This window comes from Sapajus apella, unplaced genomic scaffold (assembly GCF_009761245.1).
Source record: "Sapajus apella isolate SASKATOON/1434 unplaced genomic scaffold, GSC_monkey_1.0 scaffold10, whole genome shotgun sequence".
Classification (NCBI taxonomy): Eukaryota; Metazoa; Chordata; class Mammalia; order Primates; family Cebidae; genus Sapajus; species Sapajus apella.
The window spans coordinates 31337314-31353189 of record NW_022436950.1 but is presented as its reverse complement, the minus strand read 5'-3'; the positions used below and the strand labels follow the sequence as shown (position 1 = coordinate 31353189).

The window sequence follows — 15876 nt, the reverse complement described above, 5'->3', positions numbered from 1 at the left end:
GTTTGTTCTCAAGACTGTTGTAGAAAATGTTCTTTAAATGTGTGCGGACTGGCCAGGCATGGTGTCTCACGCCTATAATCCCAACACTTTGGGAGGCTGAGGTGGGCGGATCACTTGAGGCCAGGAATTCGAGACCAGCCTGGCCAACATGGCGAAACCTAGTCTGTACTAAAAATACAAAAATTAGCCAGGCATGGTGGCACACACTTGTAATCAATCCCAGGTACTAGGGAGGCTGAGGCAGGAGAATCACTTGAACCTGGGACGTGGAGGTTGCAGTGAATTAAGATTGTGCCACTGCACTCCAGCCTAAGCCACAGAGTGAGACTGTCTTAAAAAAAAAATGTGTGCAGACTAGATGTAGTAGCACAGTATGCTAACTCAAGTGGTAAGACGGTAAGAGCTTGGTGTAAATAAGTTCAGTGCCCTGCCTGCCACCATTATTTCTTGGGAGAGGCGATGGAGTGGTCAACTACTTGTGCACAAAGAAAATCTGGCAAGCAATGCTCATCCTACACCTCTGAATGAATTGCAGCGCTTCAAAAAACAACACTTTTACAAGAGTAACCACTGAGCTGCTAATGCCCTACTAACACAGGAAGAACACCTCGTCTGATGCCTTCCCTGGGGTCGGTGATGTTGCTGACCAGGGCAGGCTTACGCTCTCACCAGAGAAATACCTTAAATGGTACGTCAATTGCTTCGACCTTATATAGAGAGCTGTAGTGTTACCTCAGACTTGTGTTATGCTCCTCTATCTTTGGAGGTGTTTTATATTCCCTTAACTAGTTTATTTAAAAAATGCTGTCATTATTCTTATGAATGCATCTATATACTTAGGCAAGCTTAATTAAACAGTAAGTATTTATGTAATGCTTAGTCCATTTTGTGTTGGTAAAACAGAATACCTGAGACAGGGCAATTTTTTTTTTTTTAAAGTGTATTTGGCTCCCAATTCTGGAGGCTGGGAGGTCTAGCACACATGGCACTGGCATGTGCTGAGCTTTCGGTGAGGCCTGGAGCTGCGCCACAACATGGCAGGGAGGTGGAAGGGGAAGCAGGCCTGTGGAAAGGACCAGACGCTGGAGGCAACCCGCTTTCTAACAACCCCATCACAGGAACTAACCCATTCCCTCCAGCACTAATCCATTCCTCTCAGAAGGAGATTAATCCAATTTAACAACCTGATCACCTCTTAAAGGCACCACCTCCCAACACCTCTACAATGGGCACCCAGCTTCAAAAAGTTTTTGTGGGGACAAACTATATGCAAACCACAGCAAATGCCTACTAGATGAAGGACACCAAAGTTAGTTTTCAGTAGAATCTTCTCATAGAATACTCACATTTAAATACAGTGCCAAGTGACATAAATGTAACGAAGTCTTTTTTTTTTTTTTTTTAAAAACAGAGTCTTGCTCTATTGTTCAGGCTGGAGTGCAGTGGTGCGATCTTGGCTCACTGCAACCTCTGCCTCCCAGGTTCAAGCAATTCTCCTGCCTCAGCCTCCCAAGTAGCTGGGACTGTAGGTGCACACTGCCATGCCTGGTTAATTTTTTTTTTTTTTTTTGTATTTTAGTAGAGACGGGTTTCACCGTGTTGTCCAGGCTGGCTGTGAACTCCTGAGCTCAGGCAATCCGCCTGCCTCGAGCTCCCAAAGTGCTGGGATTACAGGTGTGAGCCACCGCTCCCAGCCTGGTCATAAAGTCTTTAAGTGCAACGTTTTTCATAGTGAAAACCTAGAAGGATGACTTGCATGTCACATGAAAAACTCAAGCAAGCCAAATGGACAGGACAGAAATGATGAAACTGACTTATGACTGCTGGTTTATTTTGTAAGTCCCATGTTAAAAATGTATGCTGAAGGTTTTTAAGATGAAGTGTTTATGTACTTGTAATCTCAAAGCATTTCAAGATTCAGAAATAGCATCTTTGCAGAAATGTAAAAAGCAGGATTGTCTTTCTAGCAGCATTAGGAAGGGGATCTTAATAACGAGAGATTAGGGATGTGTAAAGATGTCAGAAAGAAAGCTGCATAGGAAGCAATTTAAGGATTTTAAAAAATGAATCTAAGACCTGGGTCATTTTGTGGATTTATGCGACTTTTTTGCTTTTATAGTCATTGTTTTCCCTTAAATCATAGAGCAGTGTCAGCCTAATCTTCTGATTTGTAATTCTTAAAAGTTAGAGCCCTTCCTTCTTATTCTCAATCAAGGAGGGCATGTTTTGTCATTGCTATTTTTTAAGGATATGGAATTTTATCATTGTTTCATCAAAATGTTTATCTCTCCCAAAGCTGTGCTTTCCTTGTAGTCCTCCAGGAGGATAAATGCTGGATTAGGCTTTAGTAAAGCAGTTTTATGATTCAGGATATTCTTATTGTATTTAAAATCTTAAAATCTGGGTTTTAGGGTTCTCCTATTTAGGGTAAAGAGAGGTATGTATTTAATTTGTGTTTGATGAGCATGGTAGCTCACTCCTGCAATCCCAGCACTTTGGGAGGCCAAGGTGGGCGGATCACTTGAGGTTAGGAGTTTGAGACCAGCCTGGCCAACATGGTGAAACCCAGTCTCTACTAAAAATACTAAAAAATTAGCAGGGCGTGGTGGTGAGTGCCTGTAATCCCAGCTACTCTGGAGACTCAGGCAGGAGAATCATTTGAACCCAGGAGGCAGAGGTTGCAGTGAGCTGAGGTTGTGCCACTGTACCCAGCCTGGGCAGCAAGAATGAAACTCCTCTGTCTCAAAAAAATAAAAAATTGTGTTTGAGAAGAAAGAATATCTCAAAGTAAAACTGTCAGCATTATCTTCTGAATGGAGGAAAGGTTGCTTTGGTGCAACAAACAGGGGTTTGCCTACAGAAGCCTGGTTTAGGCAGATCCTCAGCTTCATAAGTACCCCTTGCTACACCTGATCTCAAGGGATGCACAGGAGGTGAAAGCTCTGCTGTCACGTCCACAGCAGTACTTTGGCCATTTTATAAAAGAAAGGCATATCTTTCCCCCAAACCAATCTAATCATGGCTTACTGCTCTGAGTGCAAAGACTCCCAAAGCAGCAAAGCTGGGCATGGTGGCTCACGCCTGTAATTCCAGCACTTTGGGAGGCCGAGGTGGGTGGGTCACCTGAGGTCGGGAGTTCAAGACCAGCCTGACCAACATAAAGAAACCCCATTTCTACTAAAAATACAAAATTAGCTGGGCATGGTGGCGCATGCCTGTAATCCCAGCTACTCAGGAGGCTGAGGCAGGAGAATTGCTTGAACCCAGGAGGCAGAGGTTGCAGTGAGCCGAGATTGCGCCATTGCACTCCAGCCTGGGCAACAAGAGTAAAACTCTATCTCAAAAATAAATAAATAAAAATAAAAAAGATTCCCAAGGCAGCAAATAAAAGGACATTTCAAAAATAGCAGTATTGGAGAAAGCTTCTTTAATGACAGAGGTACATAATTTTTTCAAATTGATTTTAGGGGGTATATGGCAAAATGTTTTGAAGATTATAGGTACAGAAGGAGCAGTGAGATATAATGGAAAAAAACATGGATTTTGGAGTCAGATGTATTTGGATTCAAGTTTTGGCCTTATCTCTGGGGCCAAGTTAATTGCCTTCTCTGAACCTAGGTTTCTTCGTTATTAAGACAGAGGTAACACTACTTCCTCAGAGGACTGGCAGAAAAATTAGATAAGATATGTAAGTTGCTGGCATTAGTACTAATAAATGTTAGTACCATTCCCTTACAATCCTAGCACCTTCTCTATATATGCCAGAGATGGGGATCCTAAAAATTAATACCAGGGATATATTTTCTTTTCTTTTTTTTTTTTTTTTTGAGACGGAGTTTCGCTCTTGTTACCCAGGCTGGAGTGCAATGGCGTGATCTCGGCTCACCGCAACCTCCGCCTCCTGGGTTCAGGCAATTCTCCTGTCTCAGCCTCCTGAGTAGCTGGGATTACAGGCATGCACCACCATGCCCAGCTAATTTTTTGTATTTTTAGTAGAGATGGGGTTTCACCATGTTGACCAGGATGGTCTCGATCTCTTGACCTTGTGATCCACCCGTCTCGGCCTCCCAAAGTGCTGGGATTACAGGCTTGAGCCACCACGCCCGGCCATACCAGGGATATATTTTCAAATTGCATAGTTGGCTGGGTGTGGTGGCTCAAGCCTGTAATCCCAGCACTTTGGGAGGCCGAGGTGGGCAGATCATGAGGTCAGGAGTTCGAGACCAGCCTGGCCAATATGGTGAAACCCTGTCTCTACTAAAAATATAAAAATTAGTCAGGTGTGGTGGTGGTAGGCATCTGTAGTCCCAGCTACTTGGGAGACTGAGGCAGGAGAATCGCTTGAAACCAGGAGGTGGAGGTTGTAGTGAGCCAAGATCGCACCACTGTACTCCAGCCTGGGCAACAGAGTGAAACTCTGTCTTAAAAAAAAAAAAAAAAAAAAATTACATAGTCATGAAACTTCCTTCTGCATAATGATTAACTTAATAAGGAAAAGAAAGCCTGAAGGAGTTGACCAATGTTTACTATATACTCATAATCAAATAAACATGTTAACATGGAGTATATTCTAATACTGAAGAACATAAATCAGTGACTCAGAGTTCAATATAGCACTCTGTCAGAGAGAGGAACAATAGACATTGGGGACTTGAAAGAGGGGAGGGAGGCAGGGAAAGGCTGAAACACTTCCTGTTGGGTACTGTGATCACTACATAGGTGATGGGAATCAATGAAATCCCAAACCTCAGCATCATGTCACATATCCTTGTAATAAACCTGCATATGTGTTCCCGAATATAAAATTTAAAATGAGAGGAAAAAAACCCTTCAAAACCTAAAAAAATACAGAGCTCCATAATACTTTTAGAAACCATGAAACTTCTTTCTTATTGAACATGCACATCACTTCTGTGGATGATGGAGCCCTTCTGGGAGCTCCAGGCCCACCCTCTACTGTGCTCCTCCCACACTTTCATAGAACTGCCTAACGGCCTGTCTGTCCCTACTAGACTCAACCATTTGTGAGCAAGTAGCATGCTGTGTTCACTCTGTCTCCAGAACCTAGCCCAATGCACACACATGATATGCTCAATAAATCACTTATTAGGGCCAGGAGCAGTAGCTTACATCTGTAATCCCAGCACTTTGGGAGGCCAAGGCGGGTGGATCACCTGAGGTCAGGGGTTTGAGACCAGCCTGACCAACATGGAGAAACCCTGTCTCTAATAAAAACACACAAAATTAGCCAGATGTGGTGGCACATGTCGAATTAGCCAGATGTAGTTTCGCCATGTTGGCCAGGATGGTTTTGAACTCCTGATCCCAGGTGATCCTTCACCTCGGCCTCCCAAAGTGCTGGGATTATAAGCATGAGCAACTGCATCCTGCCCTGGACTTTTAATAAATGATTTTTTTTTTTTTTAGATGGAGTTTCGTTCTTGTTGCCAAGGCCAGAGGGCAATGGCACAGTCTTGGCTCATAGCAGCCTCTGCTTCTTGGGTTCGAGTGATTCTCATGCCTCAACCTTCTGAGTAGCTGGGATTACAGGTATGTGCCACCACAGCCACTTAATTTTTATATTTTTAGTAAAGATGGGGTTTCACCATGTTGGGCAGGTTGGTCTCACTCGAACTTCTGACCTCAAGTGATCCAAGTGATCTGGCCTAGGCCTCCCAAAGTGCTGGGATTACAGGCATGAGCCACCATGCTGGGCCCTCAAATGTTGTTTTTTTTTTACTGAACTATAATTTTGCTATTTGACCTGAAACGATATTAAGTATATTTTTGAGGACACAAAAATGCCAAATTTAGCAGGAGGGTCAAGGGTATGTGGTAACAAATTCACTAAATATCTTATTTCTAAAATTTTTACATACAGATTTTTTTTTCCCTCTCTGATGCCTGGGAAGCATACAGATTTTTAAACATGTTTTATTATGAAAAATTTCACAAATATGCGAAAGTAGAATAGTATAACAAATCCCTGTGTCCCTATCACCTAGCTGCCACAATTATTAATATGTGATAATTTCTTTCATCTGTATCATCCCCCTACCCCATCATCAGATTATCCTGAAGCAAATCCCAGACATCATATTACTTAATCCATAAAGATTTCAGTTACACAGAGATTTTAAAATTTACTTTACTATTCAAATTTGTTTTTGTTTATCACATTTATTTAACACATCTTTATAGACAAGTTTTGAATCAGCAACTCAGTATTCCTGACTAAAATTTTCCTTTAATAAGTGTTTTTATTAGTGTCTCTTTTTGCCTTTTCACAGGGTTGTATAAACTACTCTTGGTGTTTAATTGGAAGCTGAACACCAAGAGAAAGCTCAACAGGTTTCTGAAAAGTGTTAACCTGGAATTCCAGGAAAGCTGGTCAGCGTTCCTTCTGACTTAGACATTTGTGCAAGTTTAGAGAACCGCATCTGACTAAGGAAGAACGTGGATTTTCCATAGTTTTTACTACTGAGCAAAGGCCCCTATAAACCTACAGCATATGCTGATGTGGTTATTTTGGTGAGAATCCAGCACCTTAACTATGACCATATCTACCTTAGAGGAGTGATTCTTTTTTCTGGGGTGATTCATAATCATATGGAGTCCTTGAAGATACAGATTCTGGAGTTTTAAAAGCCAAGTCTTACAAAAGATTGTGATGTACAATCAGAGGACAGCACCTCTGCCCCAGACAAGGCGCAAGTCCAAGAACCGAGGGTTTTAAAAATGTGTGCGAAACCCAGTGCCTAGATCTTAGTTCCTAATGTCATTCTTTAACAAAAGAAACCAAGGCTCCTTGGACACATGTCTGTTCCTAGGATTAGGGCAGGAAATAAGTAAGATGAGCCTGGAGCATCGGGGAGTGCCAGAAAGTAAGGAAATGCTAAAAACCAAACCAAACCAAAAACAACACCCCCAGCAAAAATCCCATAATGATTAGGATATGTCAAGGGAACAGAGGAGGCTACTGAGCGCTTGAATGGCAAAGCTGGGACAGTCTGAGCAATACAGTATAGTACTGGACTGTAACCCAAAGTATAACAAACTATGCACAAGTCCACACTGATTTAAATAAACAACTGAAAAAAAAATAAATAAATGAGGAAGAAGAGACAAATCTCCCATGTGGAAGGATTCTAAATAACTTTATCCATACTTGGCTCCCAAGGGGGTGGAATATAACTTCCCACTCCTTAAGTGTGGGCTATACATAGTGACCTCCTTCCAAAGGGTACAGCATGGAAAGAGTGGGAGGAAGAGGAACTTCACAGTGGAGAAACCTGACACAAACACTACAGTGATAAGTCATGTTGATCGTACGTTCCCTTGATCTGATGTGATGAAAATGGCACTACCTCTATGGCTTTCCTCCCCAAATCCATAAAACCCGCTCCACGTATAAGAAAACATCAGGCACATCCAACAGAGATAGTCTTTTTTTAATTTTTAATTTTTTTTTTTTTTTGAGATAGAGTTTTGCTCTGTTGCCACCAGGCTGGAGTACAGTGGTGTGATCTCGGCTCACTGCAACCTCCACCTCCCAGGTTCAGGCGATTCTCCTGCCTCAGCCTCCCGAGTAGCTGGGACTACAGGCATGTGCCACCACGCCCAGCTAATTTTTGTATTTTTAGTAGAGATGGGGTTTCACCAGGATGGTCGTGATCTCTTGAACTCCCAATGTGCTGGGATTATAGGTGTGAGCCACCACGTGTGGCCCCAACAGAGATATTCTATAAAATACTGACCAGTACTCCTAAAAACTGTCAAGGTCATAAAAAATAAGGTCTGAGAAACTGTCACAACCAAGACAGGCCTAGGGAGATGTGACAACTAAATATAATGTGGTATCCTGAAACAGAAAAAGGGTAGTAGGTGAAAACTAAGGAAATCTGAAAAGTAGGTGAAAACTAAGGAAATATGGACTTTAGCTACTAATAATGTATCAATATTGGTTCACTAATTGTAACAAATGTACTATACTAATATACAATCTTAATGGGGAAACTGAGTGTGTGGTATATGGGAACTGTGTACTATATTTGTGATTTCTCTGCAAATCTAAAATTGTTCCAATATGGTTTAATAAAAATTGTTACCTTTGAGCTTAGAGTCAATCGTTCAGCTGAACAATTTTAAAATTTTTATTAATAGATTATTTTTTAGAATAGTTTTAGATTTACAGAGAAATTGAGCAGCAAGTTCCCATATTCCGCCCCACCACCTCCTGTTGTGTTTTTTTAATTAACATTTTGCAATCCTATGATACATTTGTTACAAAATTAGTGAACCAATATTGAAATATCATTATTAACTAAAGTCTGCCATTTAAATTAAGGCTCACTCTGATATATAAAACCATAGGTTCTGACAAATGCATAATGTCATGTATACACCACTGAAGTATCATACAGAATAGTTTCACCGCCCTACAAATCTCCTGTGCTTCACCTAAGTATCCCTTCCCAGCCCCCAAAATCCTGCAACCATTGATCTTTTTACTGTCAGTATAGTTTTGTCTCTTCCAAAATGTCACATAGTTGGAATCATATAGTATAGTATGTAGCCGTCTCAGAATGGCTTTGTTCACCTGGAATATATGCATTTAGATTTCTTCCATGTCTCTTTGTGACCTGACAGCTCATTTCTTTTGTTGCTGAATAATATTCCATTGTGTGGATATGCCACAGTTTAGGCCTTCATAAACTACTGAAGGACACTGTGGCTGCTTCTAGTTTTCGGTGATTATGAATAAAGCTGCTATAAACATCCATATGCATGTTTTTGTGCGGATATAAGTTAACATGTTATTTCAAAGTATTTTTTTTTTTAATGTCCAAATGTTTTAGGATTTTTCAGGTATCTTTCTGTTATTGATTTCTAGTTTAATTTCATTATGGTTTGAGAGCAAAGTTTGCATGATTTCTACTCTTTTAAATTTGTTCAGATTTTTTTTTTTTATGGCCCAGAATGTGGTCTCTCTTGGTAACTCTTCCATGTGACCTTGAGAAGAATGTATATTTTGTTGTTGTTCAATGAAGTATTCTAGAGATGTCAATTAGATCCTGTTAATTGGCAGTGCTGTTCAGTTTAGCTATATGCTTACTGATTTTCTGCCTGTTGGACCTGTCAGCTATGGACAGAGAAGTGCTGAAGGCTCTAACTACAACAGTGAACTTATCTCTCTCTCCTTTCAGTTCCACCAGTTTTTGTCTTACATATTTTGACTCTGTTCATACATTAAGGATTGTCACATCTTCTTGGAGAACTAACCCATCCTTATCTTTGGGGGTTCTTCCTCACTAATCCTCATTCTAAAAATGAATCTGAACACTCTTTGTTACCTAATATGGTGGAGTTAGGCAATTTTTTTTTTTTTTGCAACTCTAGTATCTCATTCTGAATATCTCACTCTGGAGATAAAGGTAGTGAGTGAAAGTTTGGTATTATTTCTTTCAATTTTCTATAGCATTCACTGGTGAAGCCATCTGGCCTCTCTGTGGGAAGATTTCAAAATTACTAATTCAGTTTCTTTACTTGTTTTAGGTCTACTCATATTTCTACTTCTTGTTGAGTCAGTTTTGGTAATTTCTCTTGTTATTCATTTGTCCATTTCATCTAAATTGTCTAATTTGTTGGTATAGTGTTGTTTATAATATTCCTTTATAATTAATTTCTGTGCCTCTTTCATTCCTGATTCCGGCAATTTGTATCTTCTCTTTTAATCTCTTGATCAGGGTGGCTAAAAGCTTGTTAACTTTGTTGATCTCTCAAGGAATCAACTTGTGATTTTTCTGTTTACTATTTCAGTGATATCTGGTCTGCTCTGACCTTTATTCTTTCTTTTGTTCTGCTTGCTTTGGATTTAACTTACTCTTTTATATCCAGCTTCTTGAGGTGAAATTTTACGTTACTGATGAGAGCTTTCTTCTTTTCTGATACAGATATTTATGCCTATAAATTTCATTCTAAGTGCTACTTTAGGAGTTTTTCATATATTTTATATTTCGTTTCAAAATATTTAAAAATTTCCCTTGTGCATCCTTCTTTGACTCATGAGTTGCTCAGAAATACACTAATTTCCAAATATTCTGGGGTTTCATTTTTTTTTTTTTTGAGATGGAGTCTTGGTCTGTTGCCAGGATGGTGTGCAGTGGCATGATCTTGGCTCACTGCAACCTCTGCCTCCTGGGTTCAAGCGATTCTTGTGCCTCAGCCTCCTGAGTAGCTGGGACTACAGGGGCGTGCCACCTTGCCCAGCTAATTTTTTTTTTTTTGTATTTTAGTAGAGATGGGGGTTTTACCATGTTGGCCAGGATGGTCTCGATCTCCTGACCTTGTGATCCGCCTGGCTTGGCCTCCCAAAGTGCTAAGATTACAGGTGTGAGCCCCTGCACACGGCCACTGTTGTTTTTTGAGATGAAGTCACATTCTGTTGCCTAGGCTGAAGTACAGTGGTGTGATCTTGGCTCACTGCAACCTCTGCCTCCTGGGTTTAAGTGAGTCTCCTGCTTCAGCCTCCCGAGTAGCTGGGATTACAGGTGTGTGCCACTACACCTGACTAATCATATTTTTTCTACTGTAAATCTTTAATTCCATGTGCCAGAGATCATACTTGGTATAGTCTCAAAATTAATTGAGACATGTTTTGTGGCCCAGCTTATGATTTATTCAATTGAAATCATTTAGAAATTCTTTACTAAAACTGGTCTTTTTTTTTTTTTTTAGACAGTTACGCTGTTGCCCAGCCTGGAGTGCAGTGATGTCATCTCTGCTCACTGCAAACTCCGCCTCTGGGTTCAAGTGATTCTTGTGCCTCAGCCTCCAGAGTAGCTGGGATTACAGCAATTTGCCACCATGCCCAGCTGATTTTTTTTATTTTTAGTAGAGACGGAGTTTTTCCATGTTGGCTAGGCTGGTCTCAGGCTCTTGGCCTCAAGTGATCCCAAAGTGCTGGGATTATAGGCGTGAGCCACTGCTCCCAGACATTAAACATATTTTATTGCAATATAATTCACATACCATAAAACTCATTCCTTTAAAGTATACAATTCACTAATTTTTAGTGTAGTCATAAGACCATGCAACCATTACCACAATCTAATTCCAGAACATTTTCATCACCCCAAAAAGAAACCTATACCCACGAGTAGTAACTCTTTTCCTCCTTCCCCCAAGCTCTAGACAACCACTAATCTATTCTCTGTCTCTATGGATTTGCCTATTTGTGACATTTTATATAAATAGAATCATGTAATATGTGGTTTGTGTCTGGCTTCTTTCCCTTAGCATGTTTTCAATGTTAATACATGTTGCAGCATGTATCAGTACTTTATTTTCTTTTTATAGCTGAATAGTATTCCATTGACTGGATATACTACATTTTGTCATTTTGTTTATCCATTCATCAGTTAGTAGACAATTGAGTTGTTTCTACTTTTTAGCCATTACAAATGCTGTTGCTATAAACATTTGTGTACAAGTTTTACGTGGTGTTCATTTTTTTTTTTTTTAGACAGAGTCTGGCTGTGTCACTCAGGCTGGAGTGCAATGGTACGATCTCAGCTCACTACAGCCTCTGCCTTCTGGGTTCAAGTGATTCTCCTGCCTCAGCCTCATGAGAAGCTGGGATTACAGGTGCCTACCACCATGCTTGGCTAATTTTTGCAGTTTTAATAGAGACAGGGTTTTACCATGTTGGCCAGGATGGTCTTGATCTCCTGACTTCATGACCCACCCGCCTCAGCCTCCCAAAGTGCTGGGATTATAGGTATGAGCCACCATGCCCAGCCTGGTGTGCATTTTTAAGAGGTAACTAATCTCTAGGCTATGGGCAAAGTTACTGTTCACCAGTGTCTTCTGATTTTACTCCAAGTGGTCGGTCCAGTTGGGGCCTTCCTCCAAGTCTGCAATTTCCCACTGCCTCTCCCTTGGCCCTAAAAAAGCTATGAGGAGTTTCCTCCCTTTAAGAGGTGGCTAACCTCTAGGCTACGTAAGCTCTATAAGCTAAGTACCTGCTCAGAAAACTGGAGGCTAAACTCTGCGTGTGTGTGTGTGTGTATGTCTGTATGTGTGTGTGTGTGTGTGTGTGTGTGTGTGTGTGTGTGTGTGTCTGCATGTCTATGTGTTTATGTGTCTGTTTTTCTGTGTGTGGGCCCACCCAAATTCCTGCATGTTTACAAATAGTCTTTAGGTTTAAGGAGAGGCCAAAAGGGCTGAGTCAGCTCTCAATATCGCAGCTCTACCCTGCATGCTTCAACTCTCCCTGGCTATATGCCTTACCTTCTGTTCTGAACCACAGTATAAGTGAGCCCTGCAGGGTGGGAAATGAGCCATGACATTCATGCCCAGAGAAGCCAGTGTACACACATACAGTGTAGATTTCTATTACGCTTTTGGGATGAAAGGAAAAGTAATATGTATCATTTGTGAATCATCCATCAATCCATGGATGTGATGATGCCCAAATATTACTTTGGTTAGAAAAATCATCCCACATAAACTCCCATTTTCTCTCCTTTGGATCCTAAAACTATCATCGCTTCACTGCAGTGCATGCATCTGCAGAGAAAAGCACATGGCCAGGCCCCAGCAGCTCACCAGCGTCCTCTAGTTTTACCTCTGCCGTTCGGTCCAGTTTTGGCTTTCCTCTGGGACTGCAGTTTCCCACTGCCTATCATTTGGCCCTGAAAAAATTACGAAGATGCTTCCTCCTCAATCTTCATTCTAAAATTGAACCTGAATACTCTCTGTTACCTAATAAGGCAGAGTTCGGCATTGTTTCTTTGCAGCTGTTATCTCATTCTGGAAAAAGGTAGCAAGGTAAGGGGTGGAAATAAATACAGGACACCAAAGGGAGAAACATGTTCTCCAAGGACAAGGGAAACCTAATCCAGGGTAAGAGACAGAGATACAGTACTTGACTAAAATTTGGCCTGATTTGGCCAAAGAAAACGGCATATTACACATTCAGGTGTTCTTTTATGAAATAAGATATTCTGTACCTGCTTGTTGAAATATCCTCAAAAGGGTAGAGAATCTCTCCATTGTTACAGATTTCGCAGATGAACCCCTTCTGGCTACAAAGACTGCAGCTGTACACGTGTGAGGTGGCAAATTTAATGACCTTGCCCAAGAATGGAGCCAGCTTTCCCTCTATTACCTGCAGAAAGAGAAATGGGACAGGGAGGCAAATTTATTGAGAACAGAAGTCTTGCAGACACAGGAAAGGAAAGGGATTCCTTTCCTTTACACAACAGGAAAATATCTAATTATAATTTCTCAGCAACTCTGAGGAAGAAAAGACATAGTACTTTTGCTCCAAAAGAACCTTCTGGTTTAAACCACTGGAGGTTGTAAATTAACATGCTGAAACTTCTTTTGTATTCCTCTTGCTTCATAGTGTGGTATAAAAGATTGAGAACCAACAAATGCGGAACCCTACGTTGACTGACCAACTTCACAGTTAGGGTGTGGTATAAAAGGAGTGTGGTAGGTTTCCCAAAGTAAACTGAAAACATACAGAGTAAATCTGAATGCATAAGTTTATGCTGTAAATGCAATAATACCTTTTCTCTGATGAAAAGAGAATGAGATTGTTTTTTTCACCATCTTCCCCAAGAACATATAGCAAAATGTGGGAAAATAGTTTTTTTTTTTTTTTTTTTTTTTTTTGCTGGTAAGTATAATAAAAAGAGCTTGCAATTTGGCAGTCTGATGGCCATTTTCAGTCTGTAGGTTTTTTTTTTCGCTTTTAACTCGTGGTGATTTTTAAAATGGGGTAACTTAAACATCGGAAAATTTCACATAAAAATGCAGATTTTTGGAAAAATCAGATGATCTAGAGCAATTAGGCTTGGATTCAACGTGATGATAATCCTGGCCATGCAAAGGGGCTGCCTGTTTCCGCTTAGCTATCTGCTCTGCCTGACAGCTGTCATCACCAGGCCCCAGGGTCTTGCATCTGCTTGCCTTCCACAGTGGCCTTGCCTGTTGGCTTGTATACAACCTGAGTCTGGAACCCATGGTCCATTGATCCTTTCTCACTTAACTAATACCCATGAGCTTCAAAGACTTCAGCATTTCACACATCAGCTAAATAAAATCTGCCTTTACTTCTCTCTAATTAATGCATATACAAATACATGCTGGTTTTGATATAAGAAAACAATTGAAGATTACACTTAATTTGGAAATAGCCGGAAATAACTGAAAATAGTTGGATACTTTCTTTCAAATGTATATAGTTAAATTACAGTTTTACAAAAAAAATAATATCTGAGGGAAATATAGTATAAATTATACCTAAAGGGAAATTACAATGTCTAGGTGAGTAGGTAGCAGTGACTGGTAATATAAAACCAAAAGACTACAAAAAATGGAATCATGTCTTTTGCAAAAAAGGAAGCTATACACAATACTGGAGATAAAAACTGAAGTGTTTTTTAAACATCATGGAATGGTCCATGTTTTAGAAATACAGGTATTGATCGACTTACGACCTATGCAACTTACGACCATTCGACTTTACGACCACAATCGCTAGCCACGACTGCTCCGCGTCTGGCAGCGCAAACATTGCCCAGCTGGGCGTACGACAGTGTGGACCAGCTTCTGGCAGCGCTACCATCTCCGCGTGCACCATTTCAACTGTACATATAGCCTACTCAACTTACGACCAAATCGTGTTACGACCAGTCTGCCGGTCCCAATCGTGGTCGTAAGTCGAGCACTAGCTGTAAATATAATGATGGTTCCATTCAGTCGCCAGACAGGGTGCCCTCCCATGGGTGGAAACAAGTCTGCTCCAAGCCAAGGCTAGGCTTTGGGTCCCATGAAGATGAGTTCTCTGGAAGACTGTAGTGGGTTGTACCAGGAGGTGCCTTTGCCTCTTGGCTCGCACCTGGTCATTTGCAAAGGAAAGGAGTTGGAAGTGTGGGGAGAAAGATCTCCTTCAATTGAGAGTCTCTCCCCTTCAACACTGGAGAAGTAAGCCATGCATTTCTTCAAGTTCCAAGGCCACGCTTGGTGCATAGGCAAGGCTTGCTTCAGCCTCGTATGTGGTGACTTAGACCTAGGCCTAGGAAACCAAGTATGAGTGGAAAATGAACCTCTAGTTTAACTGTGCCAGAGGAAGCAGCTGCCCAGTGCCTACCCCGCCTTGCCCCTCTCTGTCACATACCGTGAAAACCCCCTCTCATGTCCTCAAGGCAGTGCCTGCAGGCCGAGGCCATTCTGTGAGTTTCCATCTTTCTTCCACCAGACTCTAAGTCCACTCTCCTCCAAGAAAGTGTTGTCTTTTCTCACCCAGAGTATTAACACTACTAAGTCTTTCACCTAAATTTATGACTCAGGATTTATTCACATCCTGCCCACTCTAGGCTCACAGAAATAAAATCAAGTGCTAGACACACTGGCTGCCACTAAGGCACTAGCCTTGGGAGCTGCTGGTGGCAGCGGGGGATGCTGCCTGGCATGCTGGGTCCTGGCAGTGCCTCTGCCGCGTCACCCATTGAGCCCTTTCTCAGTTAATGGATGTCGAGTTGGGTCATCTGTCCACTGACCCGATCTCCATGTAAGCAGCCATAGGTTGTGGGCAGACAGGAGCTCAGAGATGCAGCATAAGGCTCTTAAAAAAACCTGGCCATGCCGGGCGCAGTGGCTCAAGCCTGTAATCCCAGCACTTTGGGAGGCCGAGGCGGGTGGATCACAAGGTCAAGAGATCGAGACCATCCTGGTCAACATGGTGAAACCCCGTCTCTACTAAAACTACAAAAAATTAGCTGGGCATGGTGGCGCGTGCCTGTAATCCCAGCTACTCAGGAGGCTGAGGCAGGAGAATTGCCTGAACCCAGGAGGCGGAGGTTG

The 15876-nt window shown here is 41.5% G+C and overlaps 1 protein-coding gene across 2 annotated transcripts in view; it reads right to left on the bottom strand.

Annotated features, from left to right (window-relative positions):
• The window catches only part of PLEKHM3 (pleckstrin homology domain containing M3), a 201252-nt gene that overhangs the window by 16700 nt on the left and 168676 nt on the right, over positions 1 to 15876 (bottom strand). Inside the window, exon 7 of one of the 2 annotated variants that reach the window (XM_032278451.1) lies at positions 13014 to 13171. The exons of the other annotated variant lie outside the window; for it this stretch is intronic. Within the exon in view, the coding sequence (XP_032134342.1) occupies positions 13014 to 13171 (158 nt within the window). The remainder of the gene's footprint in view (positions 1 to 13013; positions 13172 to 15876) is intronic. 2 annotated transcript variants of the gene reach the window in all.